Source organism: Protomyctophum parallelum (assembly GCF_964188405.1).
Source record: "Protomyctophum parallelum genome assembly, chromosome: 12".
Taxonomy (NCBI): Eukaryota; Metazoa; Chordata; class Actinopteri; order Myctophiformes; family Myctophidae; genus Protomyctophum; species Protomyctophum parallelum.
In genome coordinates, this window is record NC_139712.1 from 16,089,827 (window position 1) to 16,105,059 (window position 15,233).

General features: G+C 41.1%; 2 protein-coding genes across 2 annotated transcripts; one reads left to right on the forward strand and one right to left on the reverse strand.

Moving 5' to 3' along the window:
• Window positions 1-1,056: 1,056 nt before the first annotated feature.
• Window positions 1,057-7,185, reverse strand: ngdn (neuroguidin, EIF4E binding protein). Its single transcript, XM_083777573.1, has 11 exons — window positions 7,152-7,185; window positions 6,851-6,910; window positions 6,499-6,570; window positions 5,809-5,946; window positions 5,405-5,489; window positions 4,363-4,415; window positions 3,960-4,080; window positions 2,798-2,972; window positions 1,889-2,042; window positions 1,686-1,749; window positions 1,057-1,546 (listed from the first exon to the last, which is right to left on the reverse strand). The coding sequence occupies exons 1-11, from the start codon at window positions 7,170-7,172 to the stop codon at window positions 1,527-1,529; spliced, it is 963 nt and encodes a 320-aa protein (XP_083633699.1). The 5' UTR covers window positions 7,173-7,185; the 3' UTR covers window positions 1,057-1,526.
• Window positions 7,186-7,776: 591 nt separating this feature from the next.
• On the forward strand, window positions 7,777-9,906 carry cebp1 (CCAAT/enhancer binding protein (C/EBP) 1). Its single transcript, XM_083777901.1, has 3 exons — window positions 7,777-7,821; window positions 8,904-9,197; window positions 9,520-9,906. The coding sequence occupies exons 1-3, from the start codon at window positions 7,819-7,821 to the stop codon at window positions 9,841-9,843; spliced, it is 621 nt and encodes a 206-aa protein (XP_083634027.1). The 5' UTR covers window positions 7,777-7,818; the 3' UTR covers window positions 9,844-9,906.
• The last annotated feature ends 5,327 nt before the right edge of the window (window positions 9,907-15,233 follow it).

Below are 15,233 nucleotides of genomic sequence, written 5' to 3' on the forward strand. Positions count from 1 at the left end.
CATTTTCTTTGATGGGGTGATTGTGTTTTATGCTATAGATTTGTCTAATCATCAGACATGAGCAATGCTTTGAATTCCATTCGTTAGATCGCAAATCGATGATCCCACTTCAACCACTTGGCAGCAGTCAGCAGACCATCGGCCTGGAGAGCCCCCATAATGTCGGTGATTTCTGACAAATGGAACCATATACCGGCAGCATTCATTGTATGTTGATAAAAACATACAATCACAAAGCAGCACTACCCATTGTCACCAGTGTGGGATGATTCGGAGCTTGTTGGGGTGGACGATGACATGGACATTATAAAATGCTTCATGCGTAGACTATGTTGACATAGTATGACCTTTTAGTGACACTCGTCCTGTCTGATGGGATGTCCTGGTGGTTCCTGTGGCAGAGTTGGGAGTCATCAGCTGATGCAGCACGTCAGGTCAGCCTAGATGGTGAGGGCTTACCAGGCTTACAAAGGTTGGCTTCATCAGCAAACTCCCTCTTCCCATCTACAGACAGCATTGACTGTTCTGCATTGGTATGTGCACCCTTCAACATGTCCACACAACATTTCTCCTGTAGCCTTGGACCAAGACTGTCACATTTCTTTTTTTTATCAAGTCTGAGATGTCGGACTCAAAATAAACCTATGACAGTCTTGGTCCTATGCAGCAGCAACGCAAATTTATCATTGTATTCACAATAATTTTTACTGTCTCAGTCACACACCCATGTTTGAACTGTTATTATTGAAATACATTTCCTTGAGTTAAATCTTGATTTGTTTGGACTTGCTTGTCTTTCCTTAGCCATTTTATATAATGTATTACTCCTCTCCAACAACCCCATCACCACTAAGAAGCATAGTAGTAGTACTAACTATACTTTGCAGCTGAGTATTACTTTGGTCCACTGATTGGTATATTGACATTCCCAATACAATATAAAGTGAAGCACCTGCATTTTAATAAGTGAATAATAATATACAGCATACAAATCAACTTATGGCTGTTAAGCAAACCTAGGCTTCCATAACGCATCAGTGACAAAGGCTGATGAAATAATTTGTTCAAAAGTAGCCCAGACCAAGTATTGACTCCATACATTAATATACTTTTCAGATGGTCGACATTTCTTGATGAAAGAAATCTGAGATTTTCATGAGCTGTATGCCATAATCAAAGTGTTTTAAATACTTCACTTTTTGAATTATATTACGGAAGAAATGGAACTTTTACAAAAATATTTAAAATAAATTGGGAAGGAGCTGTATCTAGTTTATCATCTCATTTTAAATCCACGATGACAATGAAATCTTACCAAGCTTCGTTACATGACATCACAATTAAACATTCCAGAAATGTAGTCTAGATATTGTAGTTGTCTTTTTTATTATTTTTTTGTTTTGCTATTATTTCCCAAAACAATAGAAATAAACCCATTTGAAATATCCACGGGAAACTACATTTTGCATAATCTAATGCCGTTTGCCTTGTCTTCCGTCTTCTCCCAGCATCAGTGGTTTTTATTTCTATCTGGCTTTCTTGAAAGCTGAAAAGGACAGAAAAGGGGATGGTTATTAACTTAAAACAAGCTGAAGTTTATTTATACAAATGACATTTGACCATGGCCTGTTAAATAATTGTGGGCACTGAGCAGCAATTTGTTTCGAGTTTAGATTTGTTATTACCTTTCCTTTTGGTTTTCTTCTTCATGGGATTCTTCCTTTTCTTAGGACGGGAATTATCCCCTTCCTGCAGAGACATTCATCAAGTTGTCAAAGATAATACTGTCATGATAACCAGGGGGCTTGTTTTCTTTTCATGGACCTAAAATGTGCACTGTGACCCGTTCTTTGCAATCACGATCTAGTTAGTGATTGGCTCAACTCACCTGTCGTCCCTCACCACCTGTCAGGGCTGTGATGTCACTGAAGTGTGTGATAGCATTGAGCTGACCGGACATTCCCATCAAGCCTCTCTTCTTAGCCTTCCTCTCACTCTTGGGCATGTTCAGACGAATCATCATCGACTCCTCGTACTTTTTCCTGCGAAAAGGCAAAGATCATCTTAAACTAGATAAAGTGCCTCCAGGGCAGGTCAGGTTGTGGCCCTCCGGATGGCGCTATAATAGGCCAATATGAAAAGGGTGGCATTTCTTCTTACGCCTTGGATGGCAATTGGATGATTCGAGCTGAGGCATTTTGTTCCAAAGATGTTTTGCAAAGATCCACCTGTTGGAGGTGCTAGAACAGGCCAATGTGAAAAGGGTGGGATATATTCCTCAGCCTAGTAGGAAAGTCTGTGAAAGTTTTCACGTAAATTGCACGCCTAGTTCATAATTTGAGGCTTTTTGTTCAAAACGGGCCAATCAGGAATATGAAATATCGGACCGATCCGGCTTGAACACATGACTATAGAGATAGTGTGTAATGATTTGCGGGATCTGGAGCCTCCTGGCCAGGCCGTTCTGGAATATTTTTTTGGCATCGATCGGGTTAACGGTGCCGGAGATCAGCTGGTAACAGACGGACGGATGGACACACGCACGCGGACGGACTGCTAACCATACTCTCTCCCCATGCCTTCGGCCTGGTGGAGACAATTACTACTTGTTGTATTACAGCATTTGGTTAATGTTGCTACAATTCTGAGGAACCGGTCGGTACACGAGATGATACATACACGAGATGCAACACATTCAATCTTGAACGTGATCATAACATATCTTCTCCATTTACCACATTACACTTATATATTACTAGATCGATTGAACAATAGAACAGTGTGGTCTACATGTCACCTGTGCTGCTCATCACGGCTCTCCTTATCAGTCTGGAAGTCACGCCTGTCCCTGATCTCCTCGGGGGCGTCGCTGTACTGCTGTCTCAGCTCCTGGATGAGGGAGCTCCGCAGTGCTACCTTACGCTGCCGGTCCACATGCTCCTTCTTCCTGTCCGCTTCCGTTAGGTCTCCATCTGGACAGAGAGGACAGTATGAGTGAATGGGGTGTGCCTGGGCTAGAAGGCTAGAAGCCAATTGGGGGCACAGAGTTTTGAATACAACTTTGGGGGGTTATTTTTGGTCGCATCAGGGGCAATACCTACATTTACTGTAATTGGACAACATGATTTATATGACTACTGCAAATATTACGTTTACATTTTCAGTTTTTAATATTGCTAAAGGAAACAATCTATTTCACTTGCTACTTCTTTATAGTCTTTTTTTTTATATTTGATTGCTGTAATTAAAAATAGGTTACAAATATAATGAACTATAAGCCTGATTGAACTGAGACAGATTAAACTGAAATGCTTGTCAAATCAATATCTGAGAAGTATTTCACAGGCCAAAAGCTCCACTGTAGCATCGGGCGTCCGTCAGTGGCGCGTCAACGGAGGGAATGTTCCCTTTTTAATCAATGAAGTGCTCCCCTGCCGACGGTTGTATTTTTTGACGTCGTCGTCCTTGAGGAAATCACAGAACCCCCAACTTTCCTCCGCCGCCGATGTGTGAATGTATGCATGAATGGGTGAATGTAATGCACATTGCTTTGGATAAAGACACTGTAGAAATGCACCATTTTACACTAGCATTGATTTCACAAAGCAAGTATTATCAGGTGAACAGAAAACTCTTTCACTATCTGGCTGACTTTCTAATCCTGCTTTGTGAAATACAATTTTGCCTTGGGGATGTCCCCCACCCCACCCCTCTAAGGTTAATGGTAGGGGAAACACTGATCATGGGTGTCCAACATAACAGAAATGTGCAACTACACTCTACGCACAAAGATGAGAAAGAAAGCTGCAGTGTTTTGGATCTGTCAACAGCAGCAAGTGAAAGGACCAGCACCACAGCAGCTGTCACTGCTCAATGAAACAATGGTGGCTCCATTTCAAACCTGTAAGATTATATCCAGATGGCACCAGAAAATTAATTGCATTGATGACAGAGATTACCATAGTGCATTGGGGCAATCCTCGGCGGTACATATTTCCTGCCACCAGAGGGTGCAGGCGTCTTCGATTTAGAGGCTGCCTGGTTTCCATCTTCATCCTCAGACTCTTCCGATTCGCTGAGCTGTGAGATTGACACACAGCAGAGGAGACAATAACGAACGGCCTGTATAACTTTCAAAGTCATGCAGTGATGTTAAGCTGGTACATCAACAATTAACGATGTGACGTTGATAGAATGTCTTTAAATGACAATGAAACACTTTTTTTTTTAAGAATACACCATTAACAATTTCCTGAATAAAGTACCCTGTGCAAAAATAAACAACCAAAACCTACAAACGCCTGATAGTTGAAACAGTTACGGTATCTAGATATAATCGAAAGTACCAAGATAGAATCTTACTTTGCTGACAAGGTTCTCAGGATTAGGACGCAGCTGCAGTGGGTCGTTTTCAGCTAAAATTGAAAAGGGAAAATAAATGTTGATATATAAATATACTATGGACCAGTCTGACATGAAACCCATTGACAACTCACATCATTGAGCATTCTTGACATTTATTCCAAAGCATACCATGTGTTTTTTCTCTCTCCAAGGAAGCCGTTAATTTTAGCATAATAGGAATGTAAACCTGGCATGACATTCTAGACACAGAGGGTAACTATGCCCGTGACATCATCATACCCGGACGTTATACGTGAACGCCTACCGAGTGGCAAAAGAAAATCGTGTGAAGTGAGGGGCGCTCTTATCATCATACATCATCACATTCCGGGCTCAGCCAATCAAATGATCACATTCCGTGGTACACCCAAACAGAAATGCAATCTGAATGCATTAAACAACGTTAAAACTCACTTTGCCACTCACTCTATGCATGCACATACCCTCTATAGCAGTGGTCCTCAACAGGCGGACCGCGGGTTCAACAAAACATTAAAAAAAACAGAATAAAGAGAAGAAAAAAAGTCACCGCAACCGCGAGTTGAATTCTCCGTTGTATTCGATCAATGCCGAGAAACGCAATTAACACTCTTAATGTGTGTATTATGGGCCGGCATGTCATGATGACAATGTTGCGCTGACTGGCTCACATTCACACATTCAGTTGAATGAAACAAAATTGGATTTTTGGAGGTGTGAATAAGTTTTCCTTATGTAAAAAAAGGTGCAACAGTTTTCTCAGTGCTGGAGGTGTGAATAATGAATATTTTGTCAAAGTGAAAGAGCTATACAAACCCGGTTTGTATACCTTGGTAATTGGTTTTTTCTAGGTGAGGGGCACAGCAATTTTATTTTCGTGCGCATGAGACTGGACCATGGTCTTGTTCAAAAAATATTTGTCAGCATTTCTAGTTGAGGACCCCTGCTCTATAGTATACACACTATTTTATACACACACGCACCAGTGTTTTAATGAACAGATGTTTTATCGTCACCTCACCTAGGCTGCCAGTAACAGCTGCGCGCACCAGTTTATCAATCTGATATTTCAACTTGTGATCCAGGGGCCGCAACTTCTCCAGCACCTTGAAACAAGAGACACGATTGATGTTTTTTTATGCATCAAAGTTGTACATTCATAACTGCAATGGAAATGAAGTGAAAGGTTTTTCCAGTGAGCCTGTAACAAATGTGGTTGTTTAATGAAACAGAGGAGAGAAGAGGGCACAATTTGTGCCGGGAGAGTTTGAGAGCAAGAGTGTCTGTCACTGTTTAACTTTTTTTGTTCTTTTTCTTGTTTATCGCATTTATATACTTTTTTTAATTTATTTTTTTCATTTCATACTGCTTATCTTTCAATTATATTCTGAAGTAATTAAGGAGTAAACTAAGGAGAAATCACACCGTTCTAATGGTGACCAGTCTATCCAGGGCTCCACTCTCCTTGATTTGGCCTCCTTCTGTTTTGATGCTGATGAGGTGAGTGAGGTCTTGCAGGTAGAACAGCAGGAGGTGGTACCTGAGATCCAGAAAAGACAACCCCTGAGGCAGAGAGGAGAAGAAGACGAGGGACAGAAACGTATTCATGACATGACATATAAGTCAACTAGAAATGTACAGATTTTTCAAATCCATACCATCAGTTTATCAGATATTTGATGCGGCAAATAATACGCACTTGAAACCAGTGGTTTTCAACCTTTTTCATATCAAGGCCCATTATTTATTCCGCATTTGAGCCACGGACCACCATTTCAAAACATTTAGCCTCTCAGACCCAAAACTAAAGAATATTTTTCGGTGGATAAGATTTTGTCCACAATTCCATGCTGTATTGATGTTGGTACCATTAGGAGAGAACAGGCAAACGTTGATCAAGTAATGCAGATGTTTAACATTAATGTAACTCCAGAGCATTTCACATTCAAGAGTTAAAGATCTAGAAGGGGCCATTTGGTTACCAACTTTCCATAATTTAGCTGGGGACCACCTGGAATACCCTCAAGGACCACTGGGTGAAAATCACTGCTCTAAAGTAACTGATTCAAGTTTCAGTCCATTGAAGAATGTTTTCTGACAAAATGGTATCCTCACCTTTGTTGTCTTAAATGCTCCCTCTTGGACCTTCTTTAGTAGCTCACGGACATGAGCTGTAACTGTAGCAACCTAAAAGGTGATGTAAAACAGTCAGACAAATCATAGTCAATAATTAACCCAGCTCTCACCCAGATTCCCCACCAGTAACGGTGTACTTACAATGATAACCTGCGGTTGTTGTTGTTTTTTTTACAGGTAAACTTTCCCATTGTTTCTTTTACATAAACAAAACACCACTTGTTGATGTCATTCTAAATCACTAAGCATCGATCTAGTCACATCGTAGTCACTTAATACTTATTTTTTGCTATACTGAATAATAATATATAGACACAAAGACACACATTACCTGTTCTGTGAGATTGTTTAATAGATTTACGGCTTTAGGTAAATCCCTTTCAATTAAATCCTGCGGGGGGGAAACAAACATTAATGTAGCAAACTAATTTAACTGAATGGAGATGCTAGGATGTTCAGCCACAATGCTAACAGGGCTAATGGATGTTACGTTCTTTAGTATGAAGCTATTTTAACAACCTATTCAAAAGAACCTCGCGAACACGACAAAATATAGTAATTGATCTGGTATCTCAGATAAATCATAAATGATGACGTTATGAACTAATTATTGTCATTTGAGTTTCACTCACGTTGTCTATGGAGGCAGCCATTTTGAAGTCATGCCGTGTGTACAGTACAGTACGGGAGCCGCATAGGAACGAATGCGCGGGCGTTCCCGAATCCGAGGAAGATACCATGCGCGATGATGTCGTACTCCGAAAAGAGCGAAAGCCCGCGAGGTTAGAAAATAGCCGATCTACAGGCTCACCACCCACGTCACAATTTGAATCACTATGCAAAATTGTAAATAAATGTGTGTGTAGGCCTAGTTAAAACAGTCTAGCAAAATGTGTATGTTGTTAAACTACCGGTATTTGTTTAATTAACCTACATATTTTGTGTAACACACTAATACAACACCAGTGGTCATCAGATGCTTTTCCAGCCTGTATAAAGAGAGACACATAGAAAGACCAATCTGTGGTTCTCATAACACCTGGGGGTTGGTGTGTCGTGTCGTGTGTGCGTCGTGTGTGCGTGCGTGTGCGTGCGTGTGTGTGTGTGTTCTAACTTCTGACTGGTCGAGGAAGTGATGATGGCATATATAGGGATCATGAGCATCATCACAGAGTAGAGTATACCTGTCTCACTCTTTCTCCTCAGCTCATTTCAAGTCAGCCACCAGATAGAGGAACTTAGAGGAACATTCAGTAGGCTACTATTATTTAGTTGGTAGTGCACAGAGGGGAAGTCATCATGGTAAGTCAATTCAGAATATTTCCTTATTGATCTAATATTGCAATATCTACAGTATAGCGTATCAATTTAACTGCAACATAATGTAATCTACAGGTCAATTTGGTATAGGCTATTATTGCACTTATGGGTTTGACATCACTACATCATATATTAATTACACCAGGAAGTATTTGGAAAGAAACATGTACAGTTGTTATTGTATTACATTTGATCACTGTTTTTTTACCACTGTTTTTGAGATGAAACCCAAGGAATTGTACTTTCTTATACATAAAAATAAGGAATTTTGAAAGAGAGAACAGCAGCAGCTCTGCTATGAAAGGTCACATAGTGCTAAAGTCAGATTCAAAGCCACATTAAGATCTTTATCTTTCTCAAGTATATTGTTGCTGTTTGGCAGAAAGCCTATGTCCAAAACCGTTACTTTTCAGGAAATGGAAAAAACAATGCAGTACATTTCATTGGTTAAAGAATATTTATAAATCTCACAAACAGACTTTACCACTTTCTGCCTGGTGTCCCTTTTTTTGCATCATGTGTTAAAATGTGTATAGGTTCTCAATACTATAGGGTTCTTCAAGTTCTTGCACATTTATTTTAATGAAAGCACATGAACTCATGAAACCACATGAACTATAGCGTCTGGATTCTGGGCATATATGTCATAAATAGGTGAACATTCAGCCATCATCACAGCCAAAAACGTGAATTGTCTGTGAAAATGGCCGGTCTACAAGCCTGCAACGCGTCACGCCTGGCGCTTGTGAGCTTGTAGAATGTAGATCGGCTATTTCTGACAAAGAGATTTGGTGTAGAGTGAAAAAAGGAGAGGGACATGAACTGAACTGAACTGTTTTATTAGTGGTGTTTTTAGTATTTTAGTATCATGCATTTTATGTATTGCTGTTTGAATGACTAAAGCTATCTATCTATCTTAAGTATTGACTCCCAGGGGGGGCTACTCATTGACCTGGGTCAATGGTATATAGGTCTAGTGGTTAGAGAGATCTTGATTGTGATTCTGATATATAGGTCTAGTGGTTAGAGAGATCTTGATTGTGATTCTTATCTGAACCACACAGATGATGTCTGACACCAGGACGTCCACGGTCATCCAGGAATGGAACAGCACCTATCAAGGGCAAGTTCACAACCAGGCCCTGAACCCCATCTCCTCCAACCCAGCCAGTCAGATGTCACAGATGGACATGATGTCATATAGCCAGTCTCAAGGACTGGTCAGAGGTGGCGGAGACAGAATGACAGAGCAGCACATGACAGGACTATCATATCTGTCCTACGGACCATCTTGCCTGAGTAACACAATGGGCCCAGGGAGCACCAACCATCACCAGAACCAGCTCGCAGCCCAGCAGGTGCGTGTGTGTTTTGTCTACTTAGAAAGAGAGAAAAGAGAGATGGAGATATAGAGAGCATGAAAGCAACAGGCTTAATTGCCATCTATACTACGAAGTTGGCCATGAATAATGACTCCTGGCTCACACAGACTTTTTCTTATTGGTCTGATCTGATGGACACACTGCAGGGTATTTCCTGTGTGTGTGTGTGTGTGTGTGTGTGTGTGTGTGTGTGTGTGTGTGTGTGTGTGTGTGTGTGTGTGTGTGCGTGTGCGTGTGCGTGTGCGCTTCGTGGTGATGAATAAACCTAATTTCTGTACATTTCCGATTCCGACTCCAGGAGTTCTCTCAGTTCGTCCTCCCGTCGCCCCCCTTGCCTCTGCGCGCCCAAGTGACAAAGAGGACGCTCAGCAAGGATAGCATGGAGTACCGCATGCGACGGGAGAGGAACAACGTGGCCGTGAGAAAGAGCCGGGACAAGGCCCGCCGACGCATCGTGCTGACCCAGCAGAGGGCCACGCAGCTCCACGAGGAGAACCAGAGGCTGCAGATGCGGATAGGGCAGCTAACGCAGGAGCTGGACACTCTCAAACACATCCTGTCACAGCGCCACGGCCATGTACAGGTCAAGGAAGACAGAGCCACCGGGGACATTGGCTGCTGAGAACCAACCCATTCAGGCCTGAAGTCAACAAAAAATTCTGAAAGATTTGAGTCACATTTTCAAGATTTTTCAAAAATAGCAGACCTACAAGCTCGTAGAGCCACTCGGTGGCGCGCTATGAGCTTGTAGATCTGTTATTTTTCAATAGCTAAATTATAACACGGTAATGTATGTAACCACCAAAATGGGTTCTTCCCGCTCAAAATCGGTTAACCACGGCACCAGTGGTGCCCTGGACACCCTGGACCTGAGTTCATTCTGTTTTCGTTCTCCACCAACTGTCTTTAGCCCAAAATAGTCAATATATACGTACTGTTGTGACACCGTGACACGCTGTGAGCTTGTAGATCAGATTTTTGGCAAATGTTCTCGCCCCCAGAATAGGGATGCTATAGGGTTCAAGTGATTAATGGCAATAGTTAAAGTGCCATGACTGAAACTCCACCCATGTATGGTAATGTCTGTATGTCCTGTACGTCCATGTATGTCCTCAGATGACATTTAAACAAGAGTTTTTATTTTTCTTGTCTCATGTATGTATATTTCACTGGTGAAGTACTGTAAAATAAATGGTTTGCATATTCTCAGTAGAGGATTTGAAAACAGTAGGTGAAAAACAGATTTGAACTCTTGTTCAGAAAATGTACACATGCATTTAAATCTTTATATTTCTTTGGGCCCACATTGAATCATCCTAGATAGATGACATGCTATATATTATATATTTTACATATGCCAAATGGGGAAACAAAAGTATGTGATTTATTTGCCTAACTAGATTTATTATTGGGTGAGATTGATAAAAGATGCCACCCTTATCTACACGTCTTGTCATTGTAAGACATTATTGTAAGAGTTGCTCAATAAGGATTGCACAATAGCCTGTTTGTGGTTTGGCAAGGATTGTATGGTTATGCATCTATGTGCCTTTATCTAACACTGTCACTTGTTACTAAATGTGGAATTACTTGAAATATATGTAGTTTAGCTTTCAATGATTTTGTTATGAATATATTCTTTGTGGTGTTATGGTGTGTTATGTGTTGTCATGTTGGAGATTGTTTTCCATTGTTTTCTTTAATAAATACTACGTATTGTAGCCTATGTGTACCAACTTTATTCCTGTTATCTCACAGACACAAGGGCATCTATGTAGTTGCCTAAGATAAGATAAGACCTTAATTGATCCTGCTGGGAGAAATCATTCGCTAATGACAGAGGTAGTAAATTACTTACAGGGCAAAGAAAAAAAGTACTACTGTAGACAGCATTGATGGAAAGACATCACAGTCAAAGCAACACCATCAGTAAAGTGGCCAAGAAATATGATATAGTATGAAACACAAATTTACAACACTATACAGTATACACCCTCATCAGTGCTGGCTAGCATAACGCAAGACAAAGTAAAGTACAAGAGAACACACAAAAGCATAACATACTGAAATGTTTGTTTTCCCAAGCAATTTGTCAGCTGAGAGAGATGAGCGACCATTGTGTGCTTTGAATTTACACCTTCATAACACAAAGGACTGTCTAGAACAGTTTAGTGATGAATAGCCTTTGGGTTGCCCTAAAAAAGCCACATGACAAATGACAGAATTTAGCCTTTCATTATAGCGTACTGATTCTTTGAAAGCCAAGACTATAGAATTGTTTTTGTGCTGATAGAATAAAGGTGGAAAATATTATAAAACAGAAAATGTATGGTCTTTTTCTCTTCCTTTTACCTAATTATTTCTATTAATACGTTCAAATCACAAGTCAAATATAAAAAATAACAGATTTGTCTGTAGTGTTTCTCCATTGTATTCCTCACCAGGTGGTACCCCGACCATATTCTACATCATAAGTTGGCTAGCCACAGAAACGGACATCGTGCCATGGACCGTTGGGCACCCGCGGTTTCCCTTTTTGTGGGATATGTTAGATTTCAACACAGCATAGGACAAAGTCAAAGATGAAGACTTCAGAGATAGTATCTGTATTTAGGCCTGCCAGGGCCTTCCTGTGGCTGTGATGGCAGTAAGGGGGACACAGAGATAGGGACATAGAGAGGGGGACAGGGGGGAGAGGAGGGAACGTCATATCGTCGCTGTCAGACAGAAACCATCTATCATCTTTTTATTTTGTTTGCACAAATGTAAAAAAATAAAGGGAAGCTCCGCACACTCAGATCTGCGCAAAATCAATTTCCACCTTGTTTGCACAAATGTATAAACATAAACATTTATAAACATCAATACTCTCTTACAACAGCTGAGAATAGGATGATAGTTACTTATATAATGGCATTATTTGAATTATAGTCTTTAAATAGAATAAAACCATAATAGATGACAAATGAGACAAAACCATCCTGTATATCTAAGCTAAAATATGGATGTAGTGTCTATGCATCTCTCTCTCTCTCTATGAGAAGAAAGAGCTAATTCTGTGTATGGCTGTACCTTGATGATTACGTCACAAATCTCCCCTGTCTCTGATATCAGCTTAATTTGAAACATGGTTCTGTTCTCTAACGACATACAGTATGGCTCAATGGCACAAAAACAAAACAGATTTCGTGTTTTCGACACAAATGCATTTATATGTTCTCTTGTGTGACCATGTCTGTTGAAATGCCCCACGATGTTTTGTGGGGCAATCTGCGGCCCCAGTACTGCGACATCTCCACAGAGTGAAGAAAGACAGTATTTCACCTTGTCCCTCCAAGTTACACAACGACATTCACACACCGTAGTTCCACTCCTGTACTAACAGTCATAATTAGCATATTTATGCACACACACACACATGCGTATGTGCGTGCGTGCGTGCGTGCGTGTGTGTGAGAGAGAGAGAGGGGGAGAGAGAAAAAGAGAGACAAACAGACAGACAGAAAGTATGCTAATATCCAACAAGGTACCATCAAAGTTTAGCAAACACGGACCTGTTAAGGCTAATTCATTATTATTCCCTCCTAACCATTAACGTGGTAGTTAATTTTACATTTTCCGTTAGTGGCTATGAGAAACTCAATTGCAGCTGCTCCGTCATAAGCACAGTAGTCTACATAATAAATTGTACTACCATGCACTGTGGCAATTGAATGGCTCTTACTGAGAAAGGGGTATAGAAGATTATTAGCCATTGTCTTCCCTCACTCACACATACAGTATGTTATAAACAGGCTTCAAAATGGGTCTGTAACCAATGGGTCACGTGCCAGGCCTCTTCGTCTATGATCAGAAGTTCAGAACCAGTATCCATTCTGTTCTTTCACATAGCTATGTATTAAATGAACGCCTTAAACCCTATATATACTGTTGTCGTCTGGTGTCAGGTCCTTTGGTGTGTGTAATAGGATGCTGCAGATGTTCTATCAGTCTGCAATGGCCAGTGTTCTCTTCTTTGCGATTGCCTCCCGGGGATTCATATGATCAGGACAGGCTCATACATACTCCAGTTTTAGATCATAAGTTATCACCTCAAACTGGAGTATGGCGACTGCATGAGGACGGCTGGCTCTGTCGGTGGGGCAACGTTGGACGCGGTGGAGGATGTGCCAAAGGTGTGTGTACTGAGGAAGCTGGAGGTCATCATCAGGGCCAACCACTCCCACCTTCTCATATGGAGATTGAACAGCAAGTGAGCGATATAAGAATGACTTACACTATTCATTCTCTTCCCTCACACAGATCAGAACCAGTATCCCTCTACGTACAGTCTGTCACGGAAAGCTAGTCAAACAAGTCTACACAATGGAGCTTATGACTTCACAATTACAAACAAGGAAGGAGACTTTTATGGAAAGGTGGACTCCAATTACTTTAAATTATTAATGAACATATGATACAACATGTCATGTATGGAACCATATCTGTTTGGTTCCATACATTAGTACACTCTCAGAGTTATGGGGTCTGTCATGGGGCAACCCATGCCCTATACACAGGACAATGTACACTTCTAACTACACAACAGCTTCCATTTGGCTATAACTTTACCAGCCGGCATTGGAAATGACTGTTCGTGTTATTTCCCAATGCATTTTAATGTTTTAAGTTTTCTGTTTATTTTTTTTATTTTCTTTTAAGATATTTTTCGCGGCTTACGCCTTTTATTGATTTTTGAAGGGACAGACAGTAGGCTGACAGGAAACGGGAGAGAGATGGGGGGATGACATGCAGTAAAGGCCGTGTCGGGTCCGGGAGTCGAACCCGCAGCACACTGCGACTGGATTACCAGTCCGGTGCCCAGACCGTTACGCTACGGCCTGGGCCAAGTTTTCTGTTTATTGATAAATGGTGAATTTATATAGCGCTTTTATCTAAATAGATACACATTGCCCTGATCGAAATGAGGACGATTGCTTAAGGAAACACATAAAAACACTGCAATGTATTATAGCCTACAGAATATTCTGTCTTTCTAACTATCGAACTATCGGGGTGGATGGGGGTGTGGTGACGTGGTCTCCCCCCGGCCCGGACCTCCTGGTGGCCCGGGCTGTCAGTGTCAGATGATCGATGGACGATTTTTTACAGTCAATTCAATTAAATTCAAAGGGCATGGCATGAGAAAACAAGAACAAGAATCCCAATTACTCCGCCCATTTGCAACAAGTCTACCAAAGTATTAGGTGGGAATGTGACCTTAGTGTTGGAGTTTGGAAGTACTCGTTTTTAGAGAATTTCTTGACAGAAAGTAGCTCATGATTTTTTATTAAACAAACGCTTGGAAGATTGAAAGAGCTTGGCCTAGAGCTGCAATGTTGGTGAGTTTTAATACAAGCAGATTGCAAAAGCAAATTGGATGAATAGGGAGTCAATGGAGGGTATTGCAACTCTAGATTCATCCCATTATATCTAGAGTTGCAAATTACCCCATAATGTGGTGAAACTACCTCATAATCACTGCTGCCACAACACTGATAGTGGCATTAATCATTGGTGGGGTCACTCACCTCATTGGTGCTGGCATTCCTCTAGGCTCTCTAGATTGGAGGGTGCCAAGTATAGAGGATATGCGTGTGTCATCATCGTACCTGGAAGTTATGCGGGAACGGCCACTGAGTGGCAAAAAACTACTTTCTGGCCATAACAGCCCATTCATCCAAACAGAAAAGTCCTGTCTGATTGCATTAAACTATGTTAAACTCACCAACATTGCAGCTGTACGAAAAGCTTGAATTTCTATCTGCAAAGTTTTTGTTTCATGAAAATCCACCATAGAAACATTATGAGCTACTTTCTGTCAACAAATGCCCTGCATTTGATTAAGGTCACATTCTCACCAGAGAGCTTTGCTGCGATTAAAACGAATCCTGCTGCGCATTTTCAGAAAGTGCGCTTCTTTTGGCAGGTGTGAAGGCTCATTCGAATCCTAATGCGCAGCAAAGAATCGCA

Bases quoted from the DNA above. Each gene is read 5' to 3' on its own strand.
- ngdn (XM_083777573.1), bottom strand. From the start codon at position 7,172: ATGGCTGCCTCCATAGACAAC. The intron at 4,081-4,362 runs GTAAGATTCTAT...TCAATCTCACAG, and splicing joins CTGAGAACCTTGTCAGCAAA to CTCAGCGAATCGGAAGAGTC. The intron at 1,547-1,685 runs GTAATAACAAAT...TGTCCTTTTCAG, and splicing joins GAAGAAAACCAAAAGGAAAG to CTTTCAAGAAAGCCAGATAG.
- cebp1 (XM_083777901.1), top strand. The intron at 9,198-9,519 runs GTGCGTGTGTGT...TTCCGACTCCAG, and splicing joins ACCAGCTCGCAGCCCAGCAG to GAGTTCTCTCAGTTCGTCCT.